Consider the following 24,135-nt stretch of genomic DNA (forward strand, 5'->3'; position numbering starts at 1 on the left):
TTGACATATTATAATAAACAATAATACCTTTTACTAATCTTTTTTCAATATATTTGTTTTCTTAAACTTAGTATTTATTTTTCTTTTACTAACCTTTTTTTCATTAAACCCATTATATATTTCTTTTTACTCACCTTTTTTCCTGTTTGATATTGCTGAAATCGATGTAAAGGATAAAAGATAAAGGTAAGTATAATATTGAATGATAATAATGAAACCAGAAAAATTGATAAAAACGATATTTTATTATATATATTTGTACATATTTCACCTAAAATATAAATATGAATGAATAATAATTATTTTATACAGTATAAATTTCCTTATCGAAAATGATTCGTAAGATATCAAGTAATCATACAAAAAGTCATTTGTTTTTCCCGTTGTCAATTCAAACAACAATGTATTTATTTACAACAATTTAAATTTTTTGATGTTTCGTTGAAGTTTATACCACAAATATTTATTTTTTATTTTATTTATTTATTTTTTACAATAACAATAAGAATTTTATATTGGATGAAAAAAATGGCCGCGTTTATCCAAGGTGATAATGAAAGGGGTTACATGACAACTTGGTAAGTATACATTTCAAAAGTTTTATAAAGTCGATATGTGAATTCAATCAGTACTTACCAGGCGAGAAAAACCATTTCTGCAGCTGCCTTTTTTATTAAATTGAATAAGGACTGGTTGGTGTTTTTTTCAACAGATTTATTTCCACAAGGGGGCTTATCTTGTATATTCAAATTATCTCAAATTATCTTTGTATTTATTTTAAGCGATGACTCAGATCGTGAAAGTCCAAAGTCACCATGGGAAATTCGTTGTGGAAAATTGATAACAAGTTGTGAATGCGTGAAACGAAATGGTTTGCAAAATGAATGTAATATACCGAATTGTGTAAATAAGGTAATCACATTATAGGATCTTAATGTACAATAGTCATTTTGTGTAAGTTATGTCCGTAATTATTGATTTGGTTACGCCAGAGAACTAAATCGCTCATAGACATGGAAGCTAGAACTTGCAAATCATTAAGATAATTTTTGGAGACATAATTTTATAGTAACAGGCTCCCTCCTAATCATAAAAATTATTTTTATAGACTAAAAAACTCTATGAAAATGAAATTTCAAATAATCCAAAATCCGGTCGTAATGAAATTCAGTTAAAACCTGTACCGATACCGTCCCAGAAAGCATTACCTAGAATGAGTTATGGGGAACAAATTCCTCAACAAAATAACGTTCCTGTCTATGAAGATCATGTGAAATGTGAATTTCCATCTCAAGTATATCAGGAAACTTCTCCGCCTCATCAGCCTCAGTATCAGACATTGCCTCAAAACGTGCATCCTTCGGAAAAATTCCGCAGAGAAGAGGTCCAGGAGAGGCAAGATAGAATGATAAGTGCTATGGTTAATAGACGAAATGCACTACATGAGAAAGAAATGATTTGTCCTGAACAATGTCCAGAAAAACTACTTGATTGTAATCCATTACAAGGGCTAGATCCTAGCTCTAAACAATATACCCATGTTCAACAATCTTATTTTAACTCTCCACAAAATAATACTGTTAGCCAATCAAATCAACTGAACCATCAAAACCATCCTGTTTATTCTCCAAATCAACGGAATCAACAATACAATCCTGTAAATTCTCCGAATCCACAATACAATCCTGTTAATCCTAATAATCCACAACAACAATATATTATTAATCATTATGAGCCTGGAGGAAATGCATATCCACATCACTGTATACCATCCCCTACACAGGGAAATGATCCCAACCAGCCTTTGTCACAGAATATTAATATTCCACCGAATGAAATGAGATCACCTAGAATAAAAGTGAAGAATAGTCCAAGCCAGCATGGTATAGGACAACCTGTTCAGTATCAGTTACAACCTTGTTGTATGTACGCATCTCCAAAACCTTGTTGTCAATATAAATATGAACAAGATCCAACTTCTCAAGGCCAAGTACATCGACCTGATGCATGTTGTGAGGGCATCGTAACAGGAAATGTACCTACCACCCAATATTATTTGCCTCCGTCGAATGGGGATAATTTAACTCCGTCGGATGGTGGTAATTTTTATAATGGCAATACACCCCATCAACATCAGCATACAAATGGCAATATACCCCATCAACATTACCATTTGCCTACGAATAATGGCAATATTCCTCAACAGCCCAATTATCACACTCATAATCAACAATTACAATCGGGAAAAACGACAACTTTACTAAATCAACCTTATACCAATCCACAATATCCCAATAATGATCAAATGTATCCCTTAGAACAGATATGTAATTGCAATAAAAATAGCCCAATACCTTTATCACAAAATAATCCACGCGATTATGAACGGATAGATGGGGGAGAAGATCAAAATATACAAGTTGATTTGGTTGGTAATCAATATGGACAGCCACAAGAGCCTATACAGCCAAAGACTCGTTCTTATGTGGAACCTTTAATACCTGAACCTCAAGAATTAAGTGAATATCCTCCACAAATACGTAGATATCGTCTTGATGGTAAAGAATGTAAATGAACTGATTTTGGAAGAAAAACCTCACAAAAGTTTAAAAAAAATTTAAGTACGTTTTTATTTATGTAATAGTTTTTTTAATTTTATGTGTGAATAATTCCTTACCTTGGCACTGAACTCCGGCCATCATGGTTCTAATAATCTCGTTGAATACTCACCATTTAGAATAGTAAGGAAAAAATGGAAAAAGAAAACACAATAAAATTTTACATTTCTGTTTTTATTTAATTTTTTTTTATATAAGTTAACAGAAAATAACGTAAAATGAATTAAAATAAATAAATTTCTTTTTTATTATGCCAATAACAAAATAAAATCGAATTTGAACTTTTTTTTTCTGATGTTATCCGCGATCATCTCTTTATTTTATATACAAAATATAGCAACGTAGTATGTAGGAGTGTGATATAGAAATATTTTTGTGAAGAATATAAATACGATGTGTGAACATTTGTTTTATTCTTTGAGGATAAGTTCGACAAATGCGCTGTCGAGATCGTCTCCAATTTCCTTGTAACGTTCCTTTTCGGCGACCAATTCGTCTGTAAAAGTTTTCATTGAGTTTATAAAATATTTTAGTTTATTTATTAATTATTTTTTCGAAGATGACTCTTTTTTTTTGAATTCATAAAGTCAAGATTTTTTTTTTTGAATGAAGGATGTCATTATGATAGACAAAAATTAAAAAAAAAAGAAATATCGTAGAGCAATAAGAAAAATTTAATCAATTTTCAATGAAAAAGTTTTACCGATTTCGAAAAACAAAATTCGGTTCTTTTATGATGTGTCATAAATATCAATGAGCACGCTTTTCTGTTAAAATTCCTAATCTACATTATTGTTAGTTACATATGAATTGATTGGAAATTTCTGAATTCTGTTGATGAAAAAAAAAATCAACTTTAACCTCTCGTAGAAGTTTATTTTAACTCCTACATTTACCAACTTGTTCGTACGTCCTTAAGCTTTAAAGATTTAACAACAGGGGCCTGTAAAATCTAAATTCGGCAAATTTCTTCAATTTTGTATTGTTTTTTCTTTGATACAAACCTTTCCTTTGATTTTTTTAGACATTTCTGTCTCTTCCGATTTCAATCTAAATTCGCCTGAGTTCAGTGAAAATAAGAGATTTTTATTTGCTTCATATTCCGATAAATTCGACAAATCTGAGTAGCTTTCTTATTAAATTTCTTGAAGCATATTTATTCAAATATTTAATTACGAAAAAAATGACTAAAAAAAGCATCAAAAATATCGAATACTATATAATTCTGATTTATCTCCCGACTTCCCGGAACTTTGAGGTGTCATCCCTATTCTTAATAGAATTTCAGGGGGTATTTCTAAAACTACGTTCAATGAGTAATATGACCTAAAATTAACGAAAGTCCAGTTAATTTGTCTACTAGATGGGTTTTAACTAATAACCTGAAATCGAACCGAGAAATTAATCTTCGTTTTGATTTTGGACGATATACTAGAATTTAGGCATTCTCAATAATTAAATAAACCATATTTTTGTACTTTTTGGGTCAAAATTACTATATATACTGAGTGCTTTCATAGTTCGAAGATTTCTTAATGCTTCTTAGATTTCCTGATTAATTATATGTCCTGATTCGTGGCCATTCTGTTTTTCGATAGTTAATTCGAATAAAAGTGTATCGTCGTGTCTTTTTAATGTTTGACTAGACTCAGAAAATGATCACGATTTATAGACGTCTTAATAAAAACTTCCTAATAATTTTGAACACACTATAAATTTTATCTAACGGATGAAAACATAGAAAAAAAACAACTAATCTACTGCAATCGTAATCAAAAACACAAGGATCGAAGATTAGATACAAAAGACAAAAATGAGAAATAATTATTTGCTCTACGATTGAAAAAAAAATATCAAAAACAAAAAAAAAAAACATACCTTCATTTTATATTTATTTAGATTATTTGATAATAATTATGTGGCAATTAAAATAATTATGGTAATTATAAATTATATAATATGGTATATATGGATTATATAAGTTGGCCAAAATAAAATTTAAGCTTAAGCTATATTAAGCTCAACAAAAGCGACATCAAGATCATCACCAATTTCATGGTATCTCGTGATTTCGTTGATGAGTTCATCTGTAATAACATTATAAAAAAAAAGCCACAATAAAATATTATTTAAGCCGTCCATCAACACATGCGATTTATTCATCTTGTTTATTTCGCTAGGTGTTTGTGTATTTGGAAAAAAACACACACTAACTTGGATTCAAAACATGCGTTTTTTTGCTGTAAAAGTAGTTAATTGTTGGATAAATTCACAGATGTTTGTGGTTTTGGGATCAACTTTCATTCACACATTCGTAAATTAAGGTACATTCAAATCAAATTTTACTCTTATACACAAAACTAGCAGTTATCCGTCGCATTGCTTAGCAAAAACAAAGACTACCGCCTTCCCTTCTCTTGCCCTCACTTATCTCAACTTTTGTTCACAATTTAATGGGTTTTAATTTTTTTTTTTTGAAAATAAAATAAGGCCCATTTTCCTTACTGATAATGTAGCATTCTATATAGCCAGCGATGACGCAGAATCGTGGTGATTCTGTTTCTTTAAATTCTGTAGCTCCTAGAAAGCTTTTAGAAGTAGGAATAACATAAATGAAGATTTTATTATCTTCTTTACTGTCCTGTCAAAGAGGTTTCATCGGAGAAACTCAAATTATGGAAGAATTATCATCCTGTAGCTATACCTTAGATTAGGTAAGTGTGGTTGTCCTGAGACATTAAGAGCTATTTGGAGCTGTTACGAACAGTAAGAGTGCTTTGCGTCAACGGACTAAAGGTCATTCCCGTTCTCATGCCTTCCGTGAAATCCCAACAATCGATTTAAACTTTTGGCCTCATCATTTTCCTACGAGAAAAGCTTTGACTTTCTGATTCTATTCTTTCGGTTATCAAACAAAGCAACCACGTGTATTAATATTGTATCGAATTGATTGTTGGGGGTTAATAAGATTTTAATTAGTTCACCAGAGTATATTAAGGGTTACGTAGCTCTGCCTAGAATCTAAATTTGATTTGAATATGATTTTTCACACGTATTTGGAAAACACACATACAACAAGACAAATGAAAAACAACAACAACCAAAAAAAGAAAAAAAGAAAATCATTTCTTAAAAATATAAATACAATTTTTTAATAATACGAAAAATATGGAAATGTACAAGTCATTTTTTTTATTATATAATATAATGCGTTCGTATAACGGGGGAAAAAAACTATGTAAAATATATCAATAATAATTATTATAAACCACCAAAAAAATAAAAATAAAAATGCATAATTTGTTATTAATGACTCATTTTTTTTGATTTTTTTCTCATAATAAATATTATACAAAAAAGAAGCTGAACTTTGCTTGTTCTTGTTAAAAGAAAAACAAATAGATACACACAACATTAGGAGAAAATAAAAAATTGGAAAATTATATATATATATAGAAATTAGGGAGACGTTAATTGTTCCGTTAAAAATATATTTATGGAAGCATCACAGAAATTATAAAGATGACTCATTAGCCCTTCAAAACGGTTGCATAGAGAGAAATTCTCTCAAAATTTCATACTTTACAGGATAGTGAATAAAATTTTTTCTAAATACTCAAAATATAAAGCAAAAATATATTTATCAACAGCTGTGAGAGTTTTACCCATCACTTTAGTAAAGTCGGTTTAAAAAATGCAATTTGGATGGCTTCGTCTTCGACTATCTCCGTAGATACACTTTGTTTTCAATGACAGATAAATAACATGTGATAATTGATTATTATGAACAAGTAATGATTGTGATACGAAAGGTTTAAAATGAAGAGATACGCGTTTTCACTGTTTAAATGGAAGAGTAGGCAATTATCTGCCTAACAGCGTAACATCCATAAAATACTAATTTAATAGCTTGAAATCAATAAAAATGACGCCAAGTCGTTATTCGGACATCATGATAAAGAGTAGAGAGAGTATTATATAAACCCTCTTCTATCTTTTGTTTGTAGATCAAACAAATAACGCGTGGTATTCGCGACTTAACGATATTATCATTATATTTTTATGCTTCCGGTATCTGTATATATATATATTTTGACTAAATTTATATCCTCAATGTCAGTAAAACGTTATTTTAACGGAATGATTAACAAAAACTCTCTATTTTAGGCAGCATATGATTTTATTCATGGTATCGAACCCATAAATGGCAAACAAAAGAGGAAAATCGTTAAAAAACACTTTCCATTTTCGATTATTGTAAAAGTAACAGTATATTCGATGTGTATCGTCCAAGTGACGAATTGGTGTAACCTTGACGACCAACATCGGAATACAGCTATGAGGACTTTAAGACTAACGTTTAAATGACTAAATATATATATTTGTTTTGTCTTTTTTTCTGATAGGAATGTTCAGCGCAAAATATCGATAAAAAATGGAATGTATATACAATATGACTTGCGTTATTCAATTTTTGAGGGCGTTCAATTCGTTCTTTGTGTGAAGATTTGAGCTTTAAGATGAAAGAAGATTTATAATCTCTTGTGATAATATTTCAGAGAATAGATTTAAAAAAAGAATAGTTTTTCAGAATTAGCAAGACATAATATGCAGATACTATCTGAATCTTCAGATTTCTCTTGATTTTTTAACGCCTTTTATTCATTTTTTTTAAAGATATTTAATTTTCCACTTATTTCGTAATTCCCTGTCTAAATATGTGCAATAATTCTTCTTACAAAGAGACACATGATAATCCATCGTACATTTTTCGAATAGAACGCACCCTAAAATTGAATCCTCCACATATTGCATACAATTAATTAATTAATAATTAAATATATAATATTATATACACTATGCAATTAATTAGTTTTTTCCTACTTTCAAATATTAAGGCATAGTTGTTTTGTTCATCAATTTTTTCTGGATAAAGATTTTTTTCGAACAAAAAATATTTTAAAATGCAAATTCGTAATTAAGTAATACAAATTTTGTTCCTATATTTCTGGTTTTGTTTGTTTTTATATAAATTAATTTTTATGAATAAAATAAAATTATTTTGTTTGTATATATTTATAGCAAAAAATTACACATTAAATGACGCACACGTCTTGAATTCATTAAATGTGAACTAACCATTATAATTTTCAAAATTAATTTTATACTACATTTTATTAATGGAGGGATAATTTGAGCCTTCGATAATTTTGTTTAAAATTATTTAAAATATTGATTCCTCAAGTTCCCTATTAAAATTTTAAAAATAGTTCGAACGCAGAGAGACGTTACATACGACGACATTTCCATAATTCGTATAAGTATTTTCCCCTCTCCTAAATCTTCTGAAATTTAACAATTTAAAATGGCCAGGCTTAGTATTTGAGAGGCTGTGTTCGTTATTACAATCGTTTCTAACGTTTCAGAGGTTTGAACTTTTTTTAATGACTCGATAAACTTAAAAAAATTGAGTACGATACTCAAATAAGATAATTGAATAAAAAATTAAAAAAATAATTTTGTCGGATTCATGAAAAAGAAGTTTTTTGTTGTCCGGCATCTTAAAAATTACAAATTTCAAAGTTTTTGACAACAAGACTTGTTTTCTTGAATTTCAAATAAAACAATTCCTGTATTTTTTATTCAATTATCTTCTAATTCGTATTTTTAACCTTGCGCGATTAAAAACTTTCCAGGCCACTTGAAAGAGAAGCCCTCGGCAATGAAAATTTTCGTCGAGGGAATATTTAGACACTACATTGAAACGAATCTTTTAAAATCCCAGACTTTTTTTTAATGACGGAGAGAACCAACAGGTTATCGGTATCAATTGTTTTTTCACAACAAAAAAAATAAGGATTTTTGACACATTTTTTCATCTACAACGAATCAACTTTTTTTTTATTCAAATACTAGACCTGGTTTCAAAATTTGACGATTTTTAAAAATGGAGTATAAAATTAATTGAATTCTAGAATCAAAAATGGCGGTGGCTTTTACAAGTGTGTTATTTATAAATTTATAATATTTTGTAAATGCATTCAAGGACGGGTTAGACATAAAAAAAAACGTAATAACAAAGCAATTGACGAGTTAGTGCATTATTTTTTTTAGTATTATATATTTTTTTTTTAATATTTTTGTTTTTAATTAATAAACAATCACAATTTTGTGGATTTAGGACCCAAAAAAAAAAATGTATAATGCATAAACAATTTTTTTACGATTTGTTATTTTTTTCTTGTAAAATTATATATAATATTAATTTTTTTTTATATATAATTTTTTAGTATAAGAAGTGGCAACGCAATGAAAAATTTATTTTTTGATTGGCTGATTTTCGGTTTTTTCTTTTCTGATTGAAATTAGATGAAAATTGCTAATTATAAAATCTTTTTAGGGCAATTTTTAAAAATTTTTTTGCCGTTTATAAGAATTTAATTTAATTTTATAATCAAAAAATGTAATTTTAATTTATCACACCGAAATTGCGTTGCTTAACCAGCGTACAATCCGTGTAATATATTTTCACTAATATTTAAAAATCAGCCGACCTAAAATTCATTCTCGAAAACGTTGCCAGTTCTCGTACCATTAGTTTTTTTTATTTAAATATATATTAATACTATTTTCTATACTTAATTTTACAAATAAAATCAAATATATAAATATTGTGCACAATTAAATATTGAAATCATTTCCAATTTGAGGGAGGCTAGCGCACAAAACGAAATTACTTCAATACTCATTCATCATTGATTCAAAATGGCGTGCAAAAATACATAAATAATTATGTATTTTTTAATAGAATGAAAATTTGATCATGGTAAAGATGAAAAAAGATGTAACTGAAAGAAAGAATTTAATTCGATTTAAATTCCATCTTTCTTTCAAATAATACATAATTTAAAAATATGTACGAATATGCATCAAAATGTTTTTTCACAACAAAAGAATGATTTCTGAGTGAGAATCGAAGTAATTTTTAAAATAATTCAGCACATTTTTTTCATCTACAACGAATTAAGTTTTCTTTTATTAAAAATTAATACACATTTGATTTTTTGAATAAATTGAATCAAATGGGGAAAAATTTAAAAAAAAAAAAACTCACGGAGGCATTTTTTTAAATCGTGATTAAGCTCCTAAAAAAAGAATCAGTTCGATTCTTTTTTATTAAATATTAATTTTTTTAATAAATTGTTGAAAATGAATAAAATAGAATTTTTCTTTGATTTTTCTCTGTGTAATGCACATTATTTTCGATTTTTTTTTAGTTAATCAAACACAACAAAATTATTACATATTTTGAATATCATGCAATGTGGCTTCCATTTCATCAGAGAGCAGCTTATTCTTGTCCTTTTCTGCCAACAATTCATCTGTAAATTTGTTAGATAATTCACACAATTTAAAAAACAAAAGAAAAACCAAACAAAATTAGAAAATAAAAACAACAACAACAAAATTAAAACAAAGGCGTAGCAAAAAAAAAAAATTATAACTGAGGGGTGAAAAAGTTTTATATAAGATTTTTGGTAAAAATTATCAAGTGAATGTAAATTTAATTTTGGAGTGAGTATTTTATGAATGTATAGTGAATGGATTGTACCTTCGAGTCTGTCGACTTCCTTTTGGAGTTTTTGAACGGAACGTTCTGCGAATTCAGCACGAGCTTCAGCCTATAAAAATATAATATGAAATATTATTATCAAATTTTATTTGAAGCAAATTTTTTTTAGTTTTAAACAAAAAAGCATGTAGTTAATATTATGAATAAATGGGTTGGGGTTTTGAGAACGAGAGCTTTATAAGTGCAAAGTTTTAGGATTTAATTTTAATTCAAAATGGCCATTTCAAAGTATTATTAAAAATTGGGAGGTCCAAGACGTATGATGGCTCATTATAAATGAAAAACTAGGTAATCAAGAATAGCTTGCAGTTGTGTCAGTAGAGCGTGCTCGAATGGTAAGCACTTAACTGCATGCTCGCATCCGAAGCGAAATAGTATTAATCTTTTAACTAAAATAGATGTCAAAACTATCGACTTTTTGTAACTGAATTAAAAACAATAATTTTTGAAGTCCCTGTAGCACTCAGTATAATTGCAAGGTTTGTATTATTTCAAAAAGTTGTATGAATGTCTAGACAAAAATAAAATCGATATACAAATACCTTGCCCTCTCCTTTCAATTATACGATAAATGAGGTATACGACTGTTAAACTTAAACGAAAGGGGGTGAGAATTTTTGTTTGTTATTTCATTAAATTGACCCTCAAACTTTAACAGACAAACCAAAACTTTTAACAAGGGACTATTAATTTTATTAAGAATTAGGATAATGACTAAATTTTTTTTATCACTTCGGGTGAAGCATTTTTAATGAAATAGAAATGAGACAGAAGAGTAAAGGTGATTTTTGAATCTTTAGAAGTTCGCAAAATATGAAACGTTAAAAAATCTTAATTTAACAAAGAAGAAGATAACTTTAAAAGTGACGTCATTGTTGAGTATCGCCATAGAGATTACATATAAAACTCTTTTTTGCGAGAAAGAGACGGGCAGCAATCTTTGAATGCTTATATTTTTGTCGTTTTTTAACTTTTACATTTTGTAATGTGGCAAATTCGATACCAATTATAGTAGTTTGCTCTCATTGTACGAAAATAAACCCCCAAAAGTATTCTTATGAAAATATGAGAAATAAATCAATTCGTGTATTTTTACATTAAAACAATTCTCATTAGATTTTAAGAATAAAAAACAATTAATGCCTTTGAAGACAATAAAAGGTTGAGTCTATTTTTTCCAAGAGGAATTATTTATTTTAATGTAAAAATAAACGAAAAATTATGAAAATCAAACCAAAAACATTCTGTTTTACATTTAAGACTACATTAAAGTAACATTATCATCTCAATTATTACACCCAACATGCATTTTATTACTTACCTGGGCCCGTCACCAATTGGATCCCATCATGCTTATTTGTAACCCGAGTACCCTCATCTAAATCTAATAATATAAATGATAATGTGAAGAAAATAAATGAAAATTTCCCAAAAATGATAAATGAAAAATGATAGATATAGCAAGAATGTGGAAATAAGAAAAGAAAGCAAGATTAAGTTATTGTGCCCATAATTAACAAAGTAAGCTTTTTTATACGGACTGTTTTAAATTGTAAATTTGTGTGTGCAAAGATATTTTCTAAGTTTGGTCCCATTTTTTTCACATGAAATTATGTTTTTTATGATAAAATTATTTTGTTCTTTAATGTGTACTGCTGGAAAATAAATTTTCTGAAACCTAAAGGCCTAGAATAAAGGAATTCTCTTGGTCAATATAAGACGGGGTTGACAGGACACTGTCGATTGAACTATTGCCTTCATGACATAGGGATATCTGATGATTCCACTTGTAAGATTTGTGGGGATCACGATGAAACTTGCAGAGCGTTAGGCTTAGAATGTTTGGGTCAGAATCTTTGGATTTGCCAAACCTGAGAGAAATCCCGTCGGAGAAGCCCTCTTTTGTGAAAGACTAAAAGAATAATTGGAATCACGAAGTGACTCCTCCAGACATCCAGAGATCTTAACGCACGTAATGGTTATTCAAACGTAATCGAAATTGAGTGAAAAATTTTCATTTTCCCAGCATATTTTTAGAAGGTTTTTGAGGAATTAAAAAGTCAGGAAAATATTTCGTATTCTAACCAAAAAACTGGAAAACCGATATAAAATGTTTGCAACATTCGACTGTTCTGCCGTTTTTTCACTAGAAAAACTTTTGTTTGAATCTCGGAACAGTTTTCATTTACAGTAAAGTTTAGTTAAACTTTTTAGTCCTCTCTTTGCGAGTTGAATCCAAGTACCTTGGATTTTATTTAACCAGCTCGGAGGTCGTTTTAGACCAGTTTCGAATCATAAAAAACAAGTAATTGCGATATTAAATATTTCTGGACCAAACTGAAAAAAAATTGCTCTCCAAAAAAATGAGTATTTAAATTTTATTTGTTAAAATTTTGTGATTATAAACTAAAAAAGTAATGAGGCAAAAATTAAGGTGAGTTATGTGCTCTAAAAAATGTATATTTTTGTATTGTTTTAAAAAAGTTTGCAACAAAAAAAATGGTGAAATTCAACAAAAATTTCATTGCATTTTTTTGTCTGTGTGATGTATTTTGGAAACGAAAACTTACTTCCATTAATTTATCAGAAATAGATTGAATTTTATCTTCACAAAATTCTTTGGTGGCCGTAGCCTGTGTAGGATATAATAAAAAAAAAAATTTGTTTACTTTTGGATCAAAACAAGAAGAATTTTAGCTACTAAGAGTTCGGGAAAAATAATTAGTTATGTTTAAATAAACTACATTGGAAGTCATAGATAATTTGGTTGAATAATCAGGCAATTATTGTCTGGTGACCGTCTTTTTAATAGTAAATCATTTTTCGATGTTCTATGATTTCCAGTGTAGTTTACTTGGATAAAACTGCGCAGCTGCTCTACAAATGGGCACAATAAAATACAGAGAAAATACACAAAAACAGCATGAAAGATTTTTTCCGAACAAGACTCTCCCCTAAATTATACACAACAGCACTGGAAAAAAAACTATATGGAAGCGAGTAAAGGAAGAGAGATATCGATGATAATCTTCGTAGTCTGCGCTATAAAAATTTACCTCTTTCAATTGTGCATCTAAAATTTTCACTTGACCTTCGAATGTTTCTTCCCTTTGTGTCGCCTAAAGTTGGTCCAATCATGTTAGTAATAAAAAAAAAAACAAAAACATTTTTTTTATATTAAAACTAAAAAAAAATAGAATTTCTTTCGAGAATTCTAGGCTTTCGACATCTATATAAAAAAAATAATACAACAATCACACACTTAAGCATGTTTCAAGAGGTTTTTAGGAGGTTTGTTAATTTCAACACTGGAACACAAAAAATTTGATTTGATGGGGTACACAAATAATACCTCCTTTAGACGGGTTGTAAGGTTCTTAATTTGATTTTTGTATTCTTCTTCACGTTGGTTGGCCTAAATATATGCAATTTATTTTTATTTTATGCCATTAAGGATAAAAAAATTATATTAAAATAAATTTAGATATAAATATTTAAGTTTTATAAACCTTTATTGATAAATGGTAAAAAACCTGGTAGTTTAAATTAGAACTACTGAAAAGCGGTCCACTTCCTGTTTTAATAAGTAAGAATTTATTATCGCCAGTTGACGAAATTTATCTGATTTGAATTTGAATATTTTGATTGGCCTTTAAAAATGTTAAGTACAAGTGTTGCTATCTGGTAGTTTAAATTGGAACTACTGAAAATGGGTCCACTTCTTGATTTAGTTAGTGCGAATTATTATCGCCAGCTGGCGGGTTGCAACTTCCAGTTATCATAGAATTTTAAAGTTCTAAATTTTACACATTGAAATTTTCTTAAGTACGAATAATAGCCCACAAATTGAGCTATTATTACAATACAATCTTGTTTTCGATGTATTTACCATTCGTTTTCCTTTGAACATAATCCGTACATTTAGTTCTAAAACGAATACTAGTTTTTCTGGATAAGTATTAAGAGGCAGAAAGTTTTTCTCCTCTGGCCAATTTGATCATAATGTCTTAAAATAAACACTAAACTGTGTTAAAAGTCTTCGCTAGTGCCAAAGAATACAGAATACCTAATAGAACATCATTTGTATATACGTATCCGAACTCACCATTTTGATAGTTTGAACTACTCCTCCAGAGGGTTTAGACGTTACATATTTATAAGGACTAGATATGTATTGATTTGTTATATTCACCGATAGATGGCTCTACGAGTTAGAATCTCTTCAAATTTAATTAATTTCTTACATGGTTATTAAATGTAGCTTCAAATGATACGAAACGGGCTACGATTTTCAACAAATTTTAGAGTTTCCAAGAAATTTGACAGACGATCTAACAGAATTAATTCGATATCGCTAAAGGTTTATAAAAATTAAATATAAATTTAATTATATTGAAAATAATCTTTTTCCCTTCACAAACAAATTGTAATTTTTTTTTTGTGTGGAAATTGTTAACAGAGATACATCGTGTATTTATTTCTTGTTTTCCAAATCGAATATATCTTGCTCTGTTTACAATTACAATTTATTTGGTAGAAAAATTATATTTTGAACTCGAACTATGAAATCAATTATACTGACCTTTTCTTCAGATACTTCAAGTGATTTTAAGTTATTTCCTACTACTCGGAGTTCTTCTTCAAGTTCAACGATTTTGCTGTAGAAAAATAACTTTTATTAATAATTTTCTTTTGAGATACATGTTTAATGGTCATTTATTTAAAATCTATCGACTTATTTTTTAATTTTCAAATTAATTTGAAATTTTTGCTTAAAAAATTACATATCTGAAGCATTTTCGATGACGTAATAATAAGATTCAGGTGGAAAACTTGACTTGGATCAAGATCTATGAGGCCATTGTCTTTCGTATGAGGAAAACATTCCTTGAAATTAAAGATTTCTCCTAGTGATTACTTCAATTGAAATTATTTGAAACCAGATCTTGCTGAGGTCAGCAAGTACGTAAATATCTCCACGTTTTCCGCCAGAATTTTTTCCCACGTTCGTGTCTAAAATCTATCTGTATCTTAACATGATAATTGGTTTTTCCGCAAGTTTTTAAGGGTAAAAATTACAGTTCGTTCGATTGAATGATTGACGAAGAACATGTTAAATTTGTTAACCAAGATTGGTAACAACGTTAAGTTGATACCAATCTTGTTACCACGTTTAGTAAAAACTTTTGCTAACAACTTATAGCATCTGGTCTGAAGAGACGAGCCTATAGTTAAGAAAATATTTTAAGTCAGATATATAATTTTTTTGGCATCATTATAAATTAGAAAATTCTTATCGCTTTTAAATTTTTTAAACATATTTAAGCAATGAATCGAAGAGCTTTGTTCTATTTAAACTAAAAATAAATTTTTTAATTTAGTTCAACTATTTTTTATGTCAACTGATAAACTGTCTATTTTTAATTAAATGATATATTTAAATCTATTTTTTATTTTCAATTAAAGCTATTTTAATCTAATACAGACTGCCCCCCAATGGAAAATTATTTTTCCAGACAATTTTATACAAATCCTCGGTGTTTTATGTAATTTTAGGGTCCCCGCAGACTGCAGACTTTTTATCGGCCGATAGTTTAGTCGGGTTGGGCTGAAAGTGCGCACACCGAGCCAACTAAACAGTTTGGTTGGTGAACAGGGCGCACACTAGTCCAACAGTCGGCCGACTATTCTCGAACTAGTTTGTAACTGACTGTTGAAGTGGTCGCACAATGAAAATATTGTCCAGGAAAATTATTGGTCTCATCATACTCCGGAGGAGGAAAACCAACAAGAGATTCCGAGAGTATCGGGTGCATCCCATTCTCAGTGATAGATTAGTTAGTGGAAAATTTTACACTATGAATTCCAAATTACTTGATTACCCGAAAAAAATTTCCGCCTATTATTGAATGAGCATTACCAGCTTCAATGAACTTTTCAAGCTAATTGGACAAGCAATAGCGAAGGAGGATACAAATTTAAGACTTTCTATACCTGTGGAAGAGCCACATCACAGAGCGAACTGAGCTATCGGCCGACTAAACAATCGTCATGTATGCCCCAATACTGATTAAACAGTCGGCCGATAGTTGGCCGACACATAAGTTTGAATGTAATTGGGTACCACATCAAACTTTTTTATCGGCCGATAAAAATCGCTGTAGTGTGCGCATATGCATTCCTCTCCATACTGATTAAGAAGCCGACCAAACTATCGGCCGATAAAAAGTCTGCAGTCTGCGGGGGCCCTTAATAGTCTCTTTCTGTAACAGACATCTCGAAAACTACAAAATTATTGTTTAAGATGTCGGGGCCCATTGACAATGGCAATCTCACCGGGATGCGAAAATCAAACGGAGCTGTTTTTTTTTCTTAAATTACCTCGACGCCTTCTTGCGTGAGGATCTTTCTTGTACAAATTTGGTCGTACAAAAAATAAAAAAGTACTTATTTTCGAAATTTGGAAATGGTGACCGCGAGGTCACACTTTCAACACAGAGTTTTTAATTAAAATTTAAAAATAGATTTAAATATATACGAAATTTATTTAAAATGAATTTTAAAAAATCATGCAAAGCAAACAAACCTGTCGCTTAATTCAGCACGTTCTTCTGCTCTTTCAAGATCTTGTTCCATCATTACAAGTTTTCTTGCCACCTAAATAGGTAAAAAGCACACAAAAACATGCATTTTGTTAAAAAAAATCAACAACAAAATTTTATTTCTCTAATTTCTAAATCAAACAAACACACACAGACACACGAAAAATTGAAACACGACAACACAATTTCATGCAATTAAATTACAACAATTTTCAACATTACTCTGCAACAACTGAAAAACATTTTTCTGGAACAACAAAAATTGTAATTGCATTCTTTAAATACACATTGTTTTTTCGTGTTTAGAGGGCTCACATTTGAAGAGCCTTGGTTTACAAGTGCTTAAGGAGCTCAGAAAAAAGCGCAATTAAGTGTGACAACAGTGACATAACCAACGATGCTCTTAAAATTATAATTTCAAACTTTGCAAATCACAAAAGCAAAATCAAATTTTAGAAATCTACAAACAAATCAAAACTTTATAGAAATAAATGGAATTCATACTTTTCTCCTGCTTCGGCACGTTCTTCTGCTCTTTCAAGATCGGCTTCAACCATGGCCAATTTACGGGCCACCTATGTTATAAAAAATTTGATATAAATTTCGACACACGCTATTTTTTCGAAAATTCAATCAAACAAAAAAGCAGGAAATCATTTTAGATTGGTATTGGGTTTGCATTGATAACGACAAATCTAAAGCTTGTTCTACGCGGAGCGGTTACGAATTTAAATTTTTTCATATTTTGTACTTGGAGTTTGATGAATGGCGATATTAATTGGGGTTGTATCAATCTAAAAAAATTTTAGAGCAAGCCGAACCTGATTTGAAATTTACTAAACCAGGGGTAATTCTACGAGCTTGGTTTGAAGATTCGACAACAAATAGAAGGCTCATAGTTTGTAGGATGATAAGCTTTTACTCCTTGTTATTTTATTCAATGTAGGAATAAGACTTAACTTGTGGATCCCCCTCCCTTTTTCCATATCACCTTTTGAGTTTGAAAACAATCTTGAATTTTGGTTAAAATAAAGCTTGCTTTAATTGATATTGGGAAAGCGCTAAAAATATAAATAAACGAAGCGAAAGATTGGAAAAATATTATGGAAATGGAAATGACATTTAGATATCTAAAATGTCTTGGATATTTGATCAAAACATATAATCGCCTTACCCAAGTGTACGTTCTCTTTAATCTAAAAAGTGGATTATCCTTTTTCGTTGAGAGAAGTTTGAGGATAGGGTCGAATTTCAAATGATTACTCACAAATCTACTAATGTAGCGCGCGTGTTGCCCAGAACATCTAAAGGCATCACAGACATGTCATTGCTCAATCTCTTATGACCTTTTTGCCTTTGAACTATTAGATTTATTTTGACGCCTATAAATTTGCGGTAGAATTTTTATCGACAATTTTGCAACACTTTACTTGTGTCGCGAATTAAAAAATTGTTTTCAATGCAAAACCCCCAATTTTGAATATAAAGAAGGCATTGTTTTAATCCCAACAATGACGTAAATTTTAATTAATCGCAATTCTATGACCATTATCCAAGTAGTAAGGACTTTTAATTTCAAATTTCTGTAAATCGAATTTCCTTGGAGAAAATTAAATTTAAGAAATTGCAATTACTTAAATCAGTCTTAAAGTTAACAATTTTGTTTTGCGTATTGGGAATAAAACAATTATACCTTAATTAAATTTTTAAAGATTAAATTATAAATAAATACATGCTCACACTCAAAACAATTTAGTTATTTAAACGCATCATTATAAGAATTTTATTCGAACACTCACACCTTATTCGACCGTTAGTACACACCAAAAAAAACACAAAATTGGAATTTGTTTCTTTTTCATTGAAAGCCCTCAGTCTTCTTTACACACCCAGTCATACATTATAAATTATTCAAATAAAAATTTCTTTTTCGTAGAATTTCATTGTAAATGTTTTTTTTAATCTATTATTGAAATTCATTTAGCTTTATCTAAATCGATTTTGTAATTAAGATATCGATTGACCTTGGAATTAGTATAAATTTTGTCTTAGCATTTTTTTTTTCTTAGGTTTTTCACAAATAAGTAAACTTTCAAGATACGGGAAGGGGGTATTATACTCTTAGGTTAGGTTAGAGTGGCTGTCCTGGGGTGGGACACACTTAGATCATAGGGTCCGTTGTGATATCGTAAATGGGTTGGCCCATCCCCGGCCACTATTGCATGAACCATTTGGAGCTGTTTAAGAACAGCAGGAGGTCTTTGACGTCGACTGACTTTAGGTCGGAGAGAAATGAGACATTGTCTCCTCCTCGTCAGCACTGTGACAGCTCCTGCAGTAGTCGTGATACACTGCCAGGCCTAAGCGTTCAGCATGCTTGCCGCCCAGCCAGTGTCCTGTGATAGCCGCAACAACTTTGCGAACAGAGGCCCTTGGAAGTGATATGAGAACTTCGGAACGCCTGCTATTGTACTCAGACATATCTGTCTTGTAGTACCACAAGTACGTTCTTCCCTCCATCTAAGATTGGCCTTATCCGAAACGTTAAAATATTAAGTTTTTACTGGGAAAACTTAAAAACATTTACAATGAAAGTTACCATCCAAAGAAATTTCTATTCCAAATACACAATATAGAAACCATGGAACATATTTTGGAATGGTTTCAAAGTAAACTAATACATACTTTAATGTATCATGGCACCCTAGTTTCATTGGATGGATTTCACCAAGCACGATTTCAGCATCATATTTTTCGAAAGAAAAGTTTTTAAAAAAAATCAACGAAATTGAATGTGGAAAATTATTTTCAGAAAATTTTCACTGTTGTATGTTGTTTTTTTTTAAGTTTCAAATCGTCATCAATTGTTTTTTTATTTCCTTTTTTTATTAAAAAACTGTATTTTTAATTAATTTAAATGAATTATTTTAAATCTTACTTAAACTAAAACTATTTATTAAAATTTATTTTTCTTGGAAATTTAACCAACATTTTTTTTTTATTAAAATTTTTTTAGCCAACAAATTTTGTTCAATTTTTGGGGATTTTTCCCATGATTTTTTTTTAAATTAAATGAATATTGAAAATTGTATTTTAGATAATTTTATATTTATGTAATAATGTAGGTAAATTTTAAACCAGTGAGTCACAGTATAATTACATACAATATAATATGTACACTTTTAACTGTGACACACTGTATATGTTTTTTATTTTGAAACTAAACAAATTTTGTTTCAAGTGCTTTATAAGTCGAGACTACATATTATGTTATGTAGAAGAGAATGTAAATTTCAATGGATCCACACATATCTGGATTTTATTTAATCAAGAAGAGAATATCGTTAGACAGTAGCCGGGCATCGAATCTGAGTCCTCTAGGTATCTGGCCTAGTTTCTTATATCATCTCAGTAATTACTGTTGTTAGGATTTGGTTCATATAGTTGGTACACTGGTTTATTTTTATTGTATGCATCGATATAAATACTATACAGGCTGTTTGATTATACATTTGTGTTAATGCATCCATGAGTATGAGAGAGTACATATGTACATACAATGTGCATAAGAAAGATATAATACTATTATATGTTGGTCTAAAAAGAAGATATGTTATTATTTTTTTGCATTAATCAGGCATACAAGTGTCCCTGAGAAAGGTATCCCACTCTCCAAAGTCTTAAATATACAAACATATAATAGTATATCTTTCTTATACACATTTTATGTACAAATAAAATCTGTATACACTGTATATGAGCTTCTCAGCTTCTAACCCATGAGAGGGGGGAGTCTAAAGAGGGGCAAATAAGATTTGGCCTAAAAATTGTATCAATTCAAGAGAATTTTGACATAAACATATAAGTAGTTAACTAAATCATTGATAAATATTTTCCCTTGATACGCAAATGATACTTTAGGCAGTAGCGTACGATTTCAATGCTTATTTAAACGCCACTATCTCAAAATCTGAATAAGTCCCCTTTGCATCAGGCAACTTGACTAGAATATTATTATTTCCAATTTTAAAACACAAAATTGGAAAATTATCCTTTCAAAGATATATTGGTCAAAACACGGTAGAGATTTATTGGAGACCGCGCCCGATACTAGGCAGTCCGGAATTTGTACGATTGTAGCCTAAAACTAACCAAACGTCACCAGGTTATCCAAATCATCAATTATCAACGATCATGACTAATCATCGTTTGGTAATCAATATTTTGGATGCGGAGAACCAGGGAAACAAATACGTGATTTTTTAAAAATTTGCAATATTTGGTTTAATTTAGTCTAACATTTAACATGAACCTCCGACTACGATTACCTACATTAAATCAAATTGTGCTAGATTAAAGTTTAAGAGGCCAACTAGGCAATAATTGTGCCACTCTTTTGGTCTTATTAAATTTTTTCTTTTAAAGTCTGTGTTTTTCTCTAGGAAATATTTATGTCATGTTCGCCAGTACGAAGTCTTCTTTAAACGATTTCCTGCATACGTTTTACTAGTTTGAACCTCTTTCGCTAAAATGGTGACTGGCTCGATGAAGGAGACACATAACTTTAGAATTTTTCACATCATGGTTTGAGTTTATCGAGGTTCTACTGTAATTTCTATGAACAATATTCCATTTTTAAGCATTAATGAAATGAATAAATTTAAAATTTAATTTACAGGATAATTATGTAAGCATACACCAACATACAAATTAATTAATATTGGTGTTGATTGTTCGGGTACATGAACGAACTCATCACGAACCATGCACGATTTGTCAAATTTTATATTCAACAACCTTCATGAAATACCACACACAAAGACCACGCGAACTGCAACGTATTGTCTGTGTTTGTACGCTGTATTGGTATTCAGTTCATTGTTTACATCATGCCTTTAGGCATAACATAATTTTATTACGGCTGCGGCTTCATTTAATTAAATGCAATTTTATTTCAAGGACTAAGTTTCATAGTTTTTTTTTATGAAAAACATCACTTTAGAGTCGAATAAAGGAAGATTTCTGAAAAATTTCGTTGATTAGTACATATTGGACTCATGACAAATTCTAAAATTAATGGAAAATCGAAAGCTTCAAGGTAACCCACCACGCGACTTTTTTGAATTATGAAGAGGAAATCGTTTAAAGAAATAAGTCGATCATGATTTTAATTGTAGGCAATCGTAAAGTTTGTACGTGCGATTTAAAATACGATTGCACATTTGTAGTTTATGTGTTGTAAGCTCCACCATGGTAATTGAAAGCGAGTTTCTGGCTCATTAGAAGGAAAGTCGTATGAAAGGCTCAAGGTGATCACAAAAATCCATTTTGAAAATTTTCTGAATCCCGATTTTCTTGTATAATTATTTTGACACGATTTCTGATAAATTTCGTTTTTCGTTTGCGAAATATGTCGATCATGGCTTCAACTACATGCAGTCGTTAAGTTTCCATGGGCAATTGAAAATCACGATTGCACATTTGCAGTTTACGTGTTGATAGCTCTGAATCTTGATTTTCTTGTGTGCTTTTTGGGAGCAATTTTTTTTTGGGTCAAAATAGCTCTAAAACTCGGTATTATCGATTTCTAAATTAATTTTTTTTTTATCTTTTTGAAAATCGAAAAACTTTTTTGTCAAAGTTCGATAAGATTCAGTATATAGAGTAAATTTAATCCAAAAAATAGAAAAATCGCGTACATTTGACGATAAGATCAGTATTTTCTTTATTATCGTCGAAAATTATATCATTTTGGAAATATTTTTAACGTTATCTCGAGAATTACCCCTCCAGATATCAAATGAATTGAATCTTTGTGTTGTTTGAGTTTTCTTTATTCTATTATTCCCAGAATTATGACTTTCTTGGTGACTACTCAAAATCCAAAATAAAATCGCAAACATCAAGTATCGAAAAAATCATCAGAAATTTGTAATTTGGATAAAAATCGTAGCCAAACTTCAAAAAACACAAAAATCAACTTCATTGTTAAACAGTGTCCATGTTCCCTGTAATTTCATGGTTTGTGGTCACTTCTATCAATTAATCGATCAATTTTTGACTAGTTTCAAACAGATTCAATTTTTGTTTTTGGATCATTCATTTTTTATCAGATGTAGACAAAAATTGATCCGTTTCTAATTCTTATTTAACCTACTAATTGCTAACTAATATTCCTAATATTATAAACATAAAAATTGATTCTATGTTGAATGACCTTTCAATTTAAATACATAAATAATATTATGTAAAAAAATATCATCTTTGAATGATAACTGTTTATAAGATCATCCTACATAGACATTTAACAGAGCTGCCATCTTTTAATTTATTTATTAAATTTTTCCTAGCTGCCATCTTTTAATTTAATTATCAACTGTTTTTCTACATTTTTCAATATTCATTTTAGAACAAAATTGTTTCAAATAAAAAATACAAATTTAAATTAAAAAATCTAATAAATTATTTGTGACTTTAAGGATATCACTTACAAATTTTCACTTTCCAAAATTCTATCATCTATGCCTTAATAAATTTTTTTTCTATTTATAAAAATTATTATTTACAAAAAAATTTCTGTTAACAAATCTAAATAAATTCTCCCTGAATTCTCATTATTAACTATAAAATATTATTTAAACTATTTATAACCAACAAAAATATATAAAAAAAGTTATTTGTTAATATATTTTTTTACACTATATTACAAGTAAAACACTTTTTTATTTTTGAAGAAAATTTTAAAGGAAAACAGATTTTTTTTTACATAACATAACCACACTTATCACCCGAATTTTATTTAATTTACAAAAAGAAAAATTATCCACGCACAAATTTAAATTCGTCGAAAAACATCACATCGAAAATTTCGGTCAAAACACGTAAACATGTTCCATGGTATCGTAAAATTATTTTTTTACACAATTGTGAGATCAACAACATTTTGGTTTATTCGTCATCGATTATCTCGGCGTGTAGAAGACTTCGTTAATTGTTAAAATTAGTTGCAACAAGAAAAAATGGTTAATTTTACAACAGATTTATTGATTTTTTTGTAAGAGACATCTGTTGTCATATGTAAAAACAAAATTACACACTGTACACAAACAAATTTAAGGAGGCACCTCATCATATTTCTTGTCAGCTTCCTCTGCGAGGAAACGTGCTTCTTTCAATTGTGATTCAAGAGCATCCAAACGCTCTTCATCGGCTAATGAACGATTCTCAAGAATTTTGCGAGCACTAAGAAATACGCATATTACGTTAACACAATTATCAAAAT

At 29.5% G+C, this 24,135-nt stretch overlaps 2 protein-coding genes across 8 annotated transcripts in view; one reads left to right on the top strand and one right to left on the bottom strand.

The window, feature by feature from the left end:
- The first annotated feature begins 462 nt into the window (after positions 1–462).
- Positions 463–2,791, top strand: LOC123299309. The gene is made up of 3 exons (XM_044881670.1): positions 463–578; positions 783–912; positions 1,109–2,791. Exons 1-3 carry the CDS (start codon positions 520–522, stop codon positions 2,573–2,575), a joined length of 1,656 nt encoding a protein of 551 aa, XP_044737605.1. The 5' UTR covers positions 463–519; the 3' UTR covers positions 2,576–2,791.
- A 227-nt stretch (positions 2,792–3,018) lies between these two features.
- Positions 3,019–24,135, bottom strand: part of LOC123299336 (tropomyosin-2) — a 55,785-nt gene continuing 34,668 nt past the window's right edge. For 2 of the 7 annotated variants that reach the window (XM_044881703.1, XM_044881708.1), the window contains 6 exons: positions 23,978–24,095; positions 17,358–17,428; positions 14,834–14,909; positions 13,604–13,666; positions 10,231–10,300; positions 3,019–3,114 (listed from right to left, as the gene is read on the bottom strand). In XM_044881703.1, coding sequence (XP_044737638.1) covers positions 3,029–3,114; positions 10,231–10,300; positions 13,604–13,666; positions 14,834–14,909; positions 17,358–17,428; positions 23,978–24,095 — 484 coding nt within the window. In that variant the 3' untranslated portion in view covers positions 3,019–3,028. Of the gene's footprint in view, positions 3,115–9,844; positions 10,001–10,230; positions 10,301–13,307; positions 13,371–13,603; positions 13,667–14,833; positions 14,910–16,837; positions 16,909–17,357; positions 17,429–23,977; positions 24,096–24,135 lie in introns of those variants that run through there. The other 5 variants (XM_044881704.1, XM_044881709.1, XM_044881705.1 and 2 more) reach the window with 4 other exon arrangements.

This window comes from Chrysoperla carnea, chromosome 4 (genome assembly GCF_905475395.1).
Source record: "Chrysoperla carnea chromosome 4, inChrCarn1.1, whole genome shotgun sequence".
In the NCBI taxonomy this organism is placed as follows: domain Eukaryota; kingdom Metazoa; phylum Arthropoda; class Insecta; order Neuroptera; family Chrysopidae; genus Chrysoperla; species Chrysoperla carnea.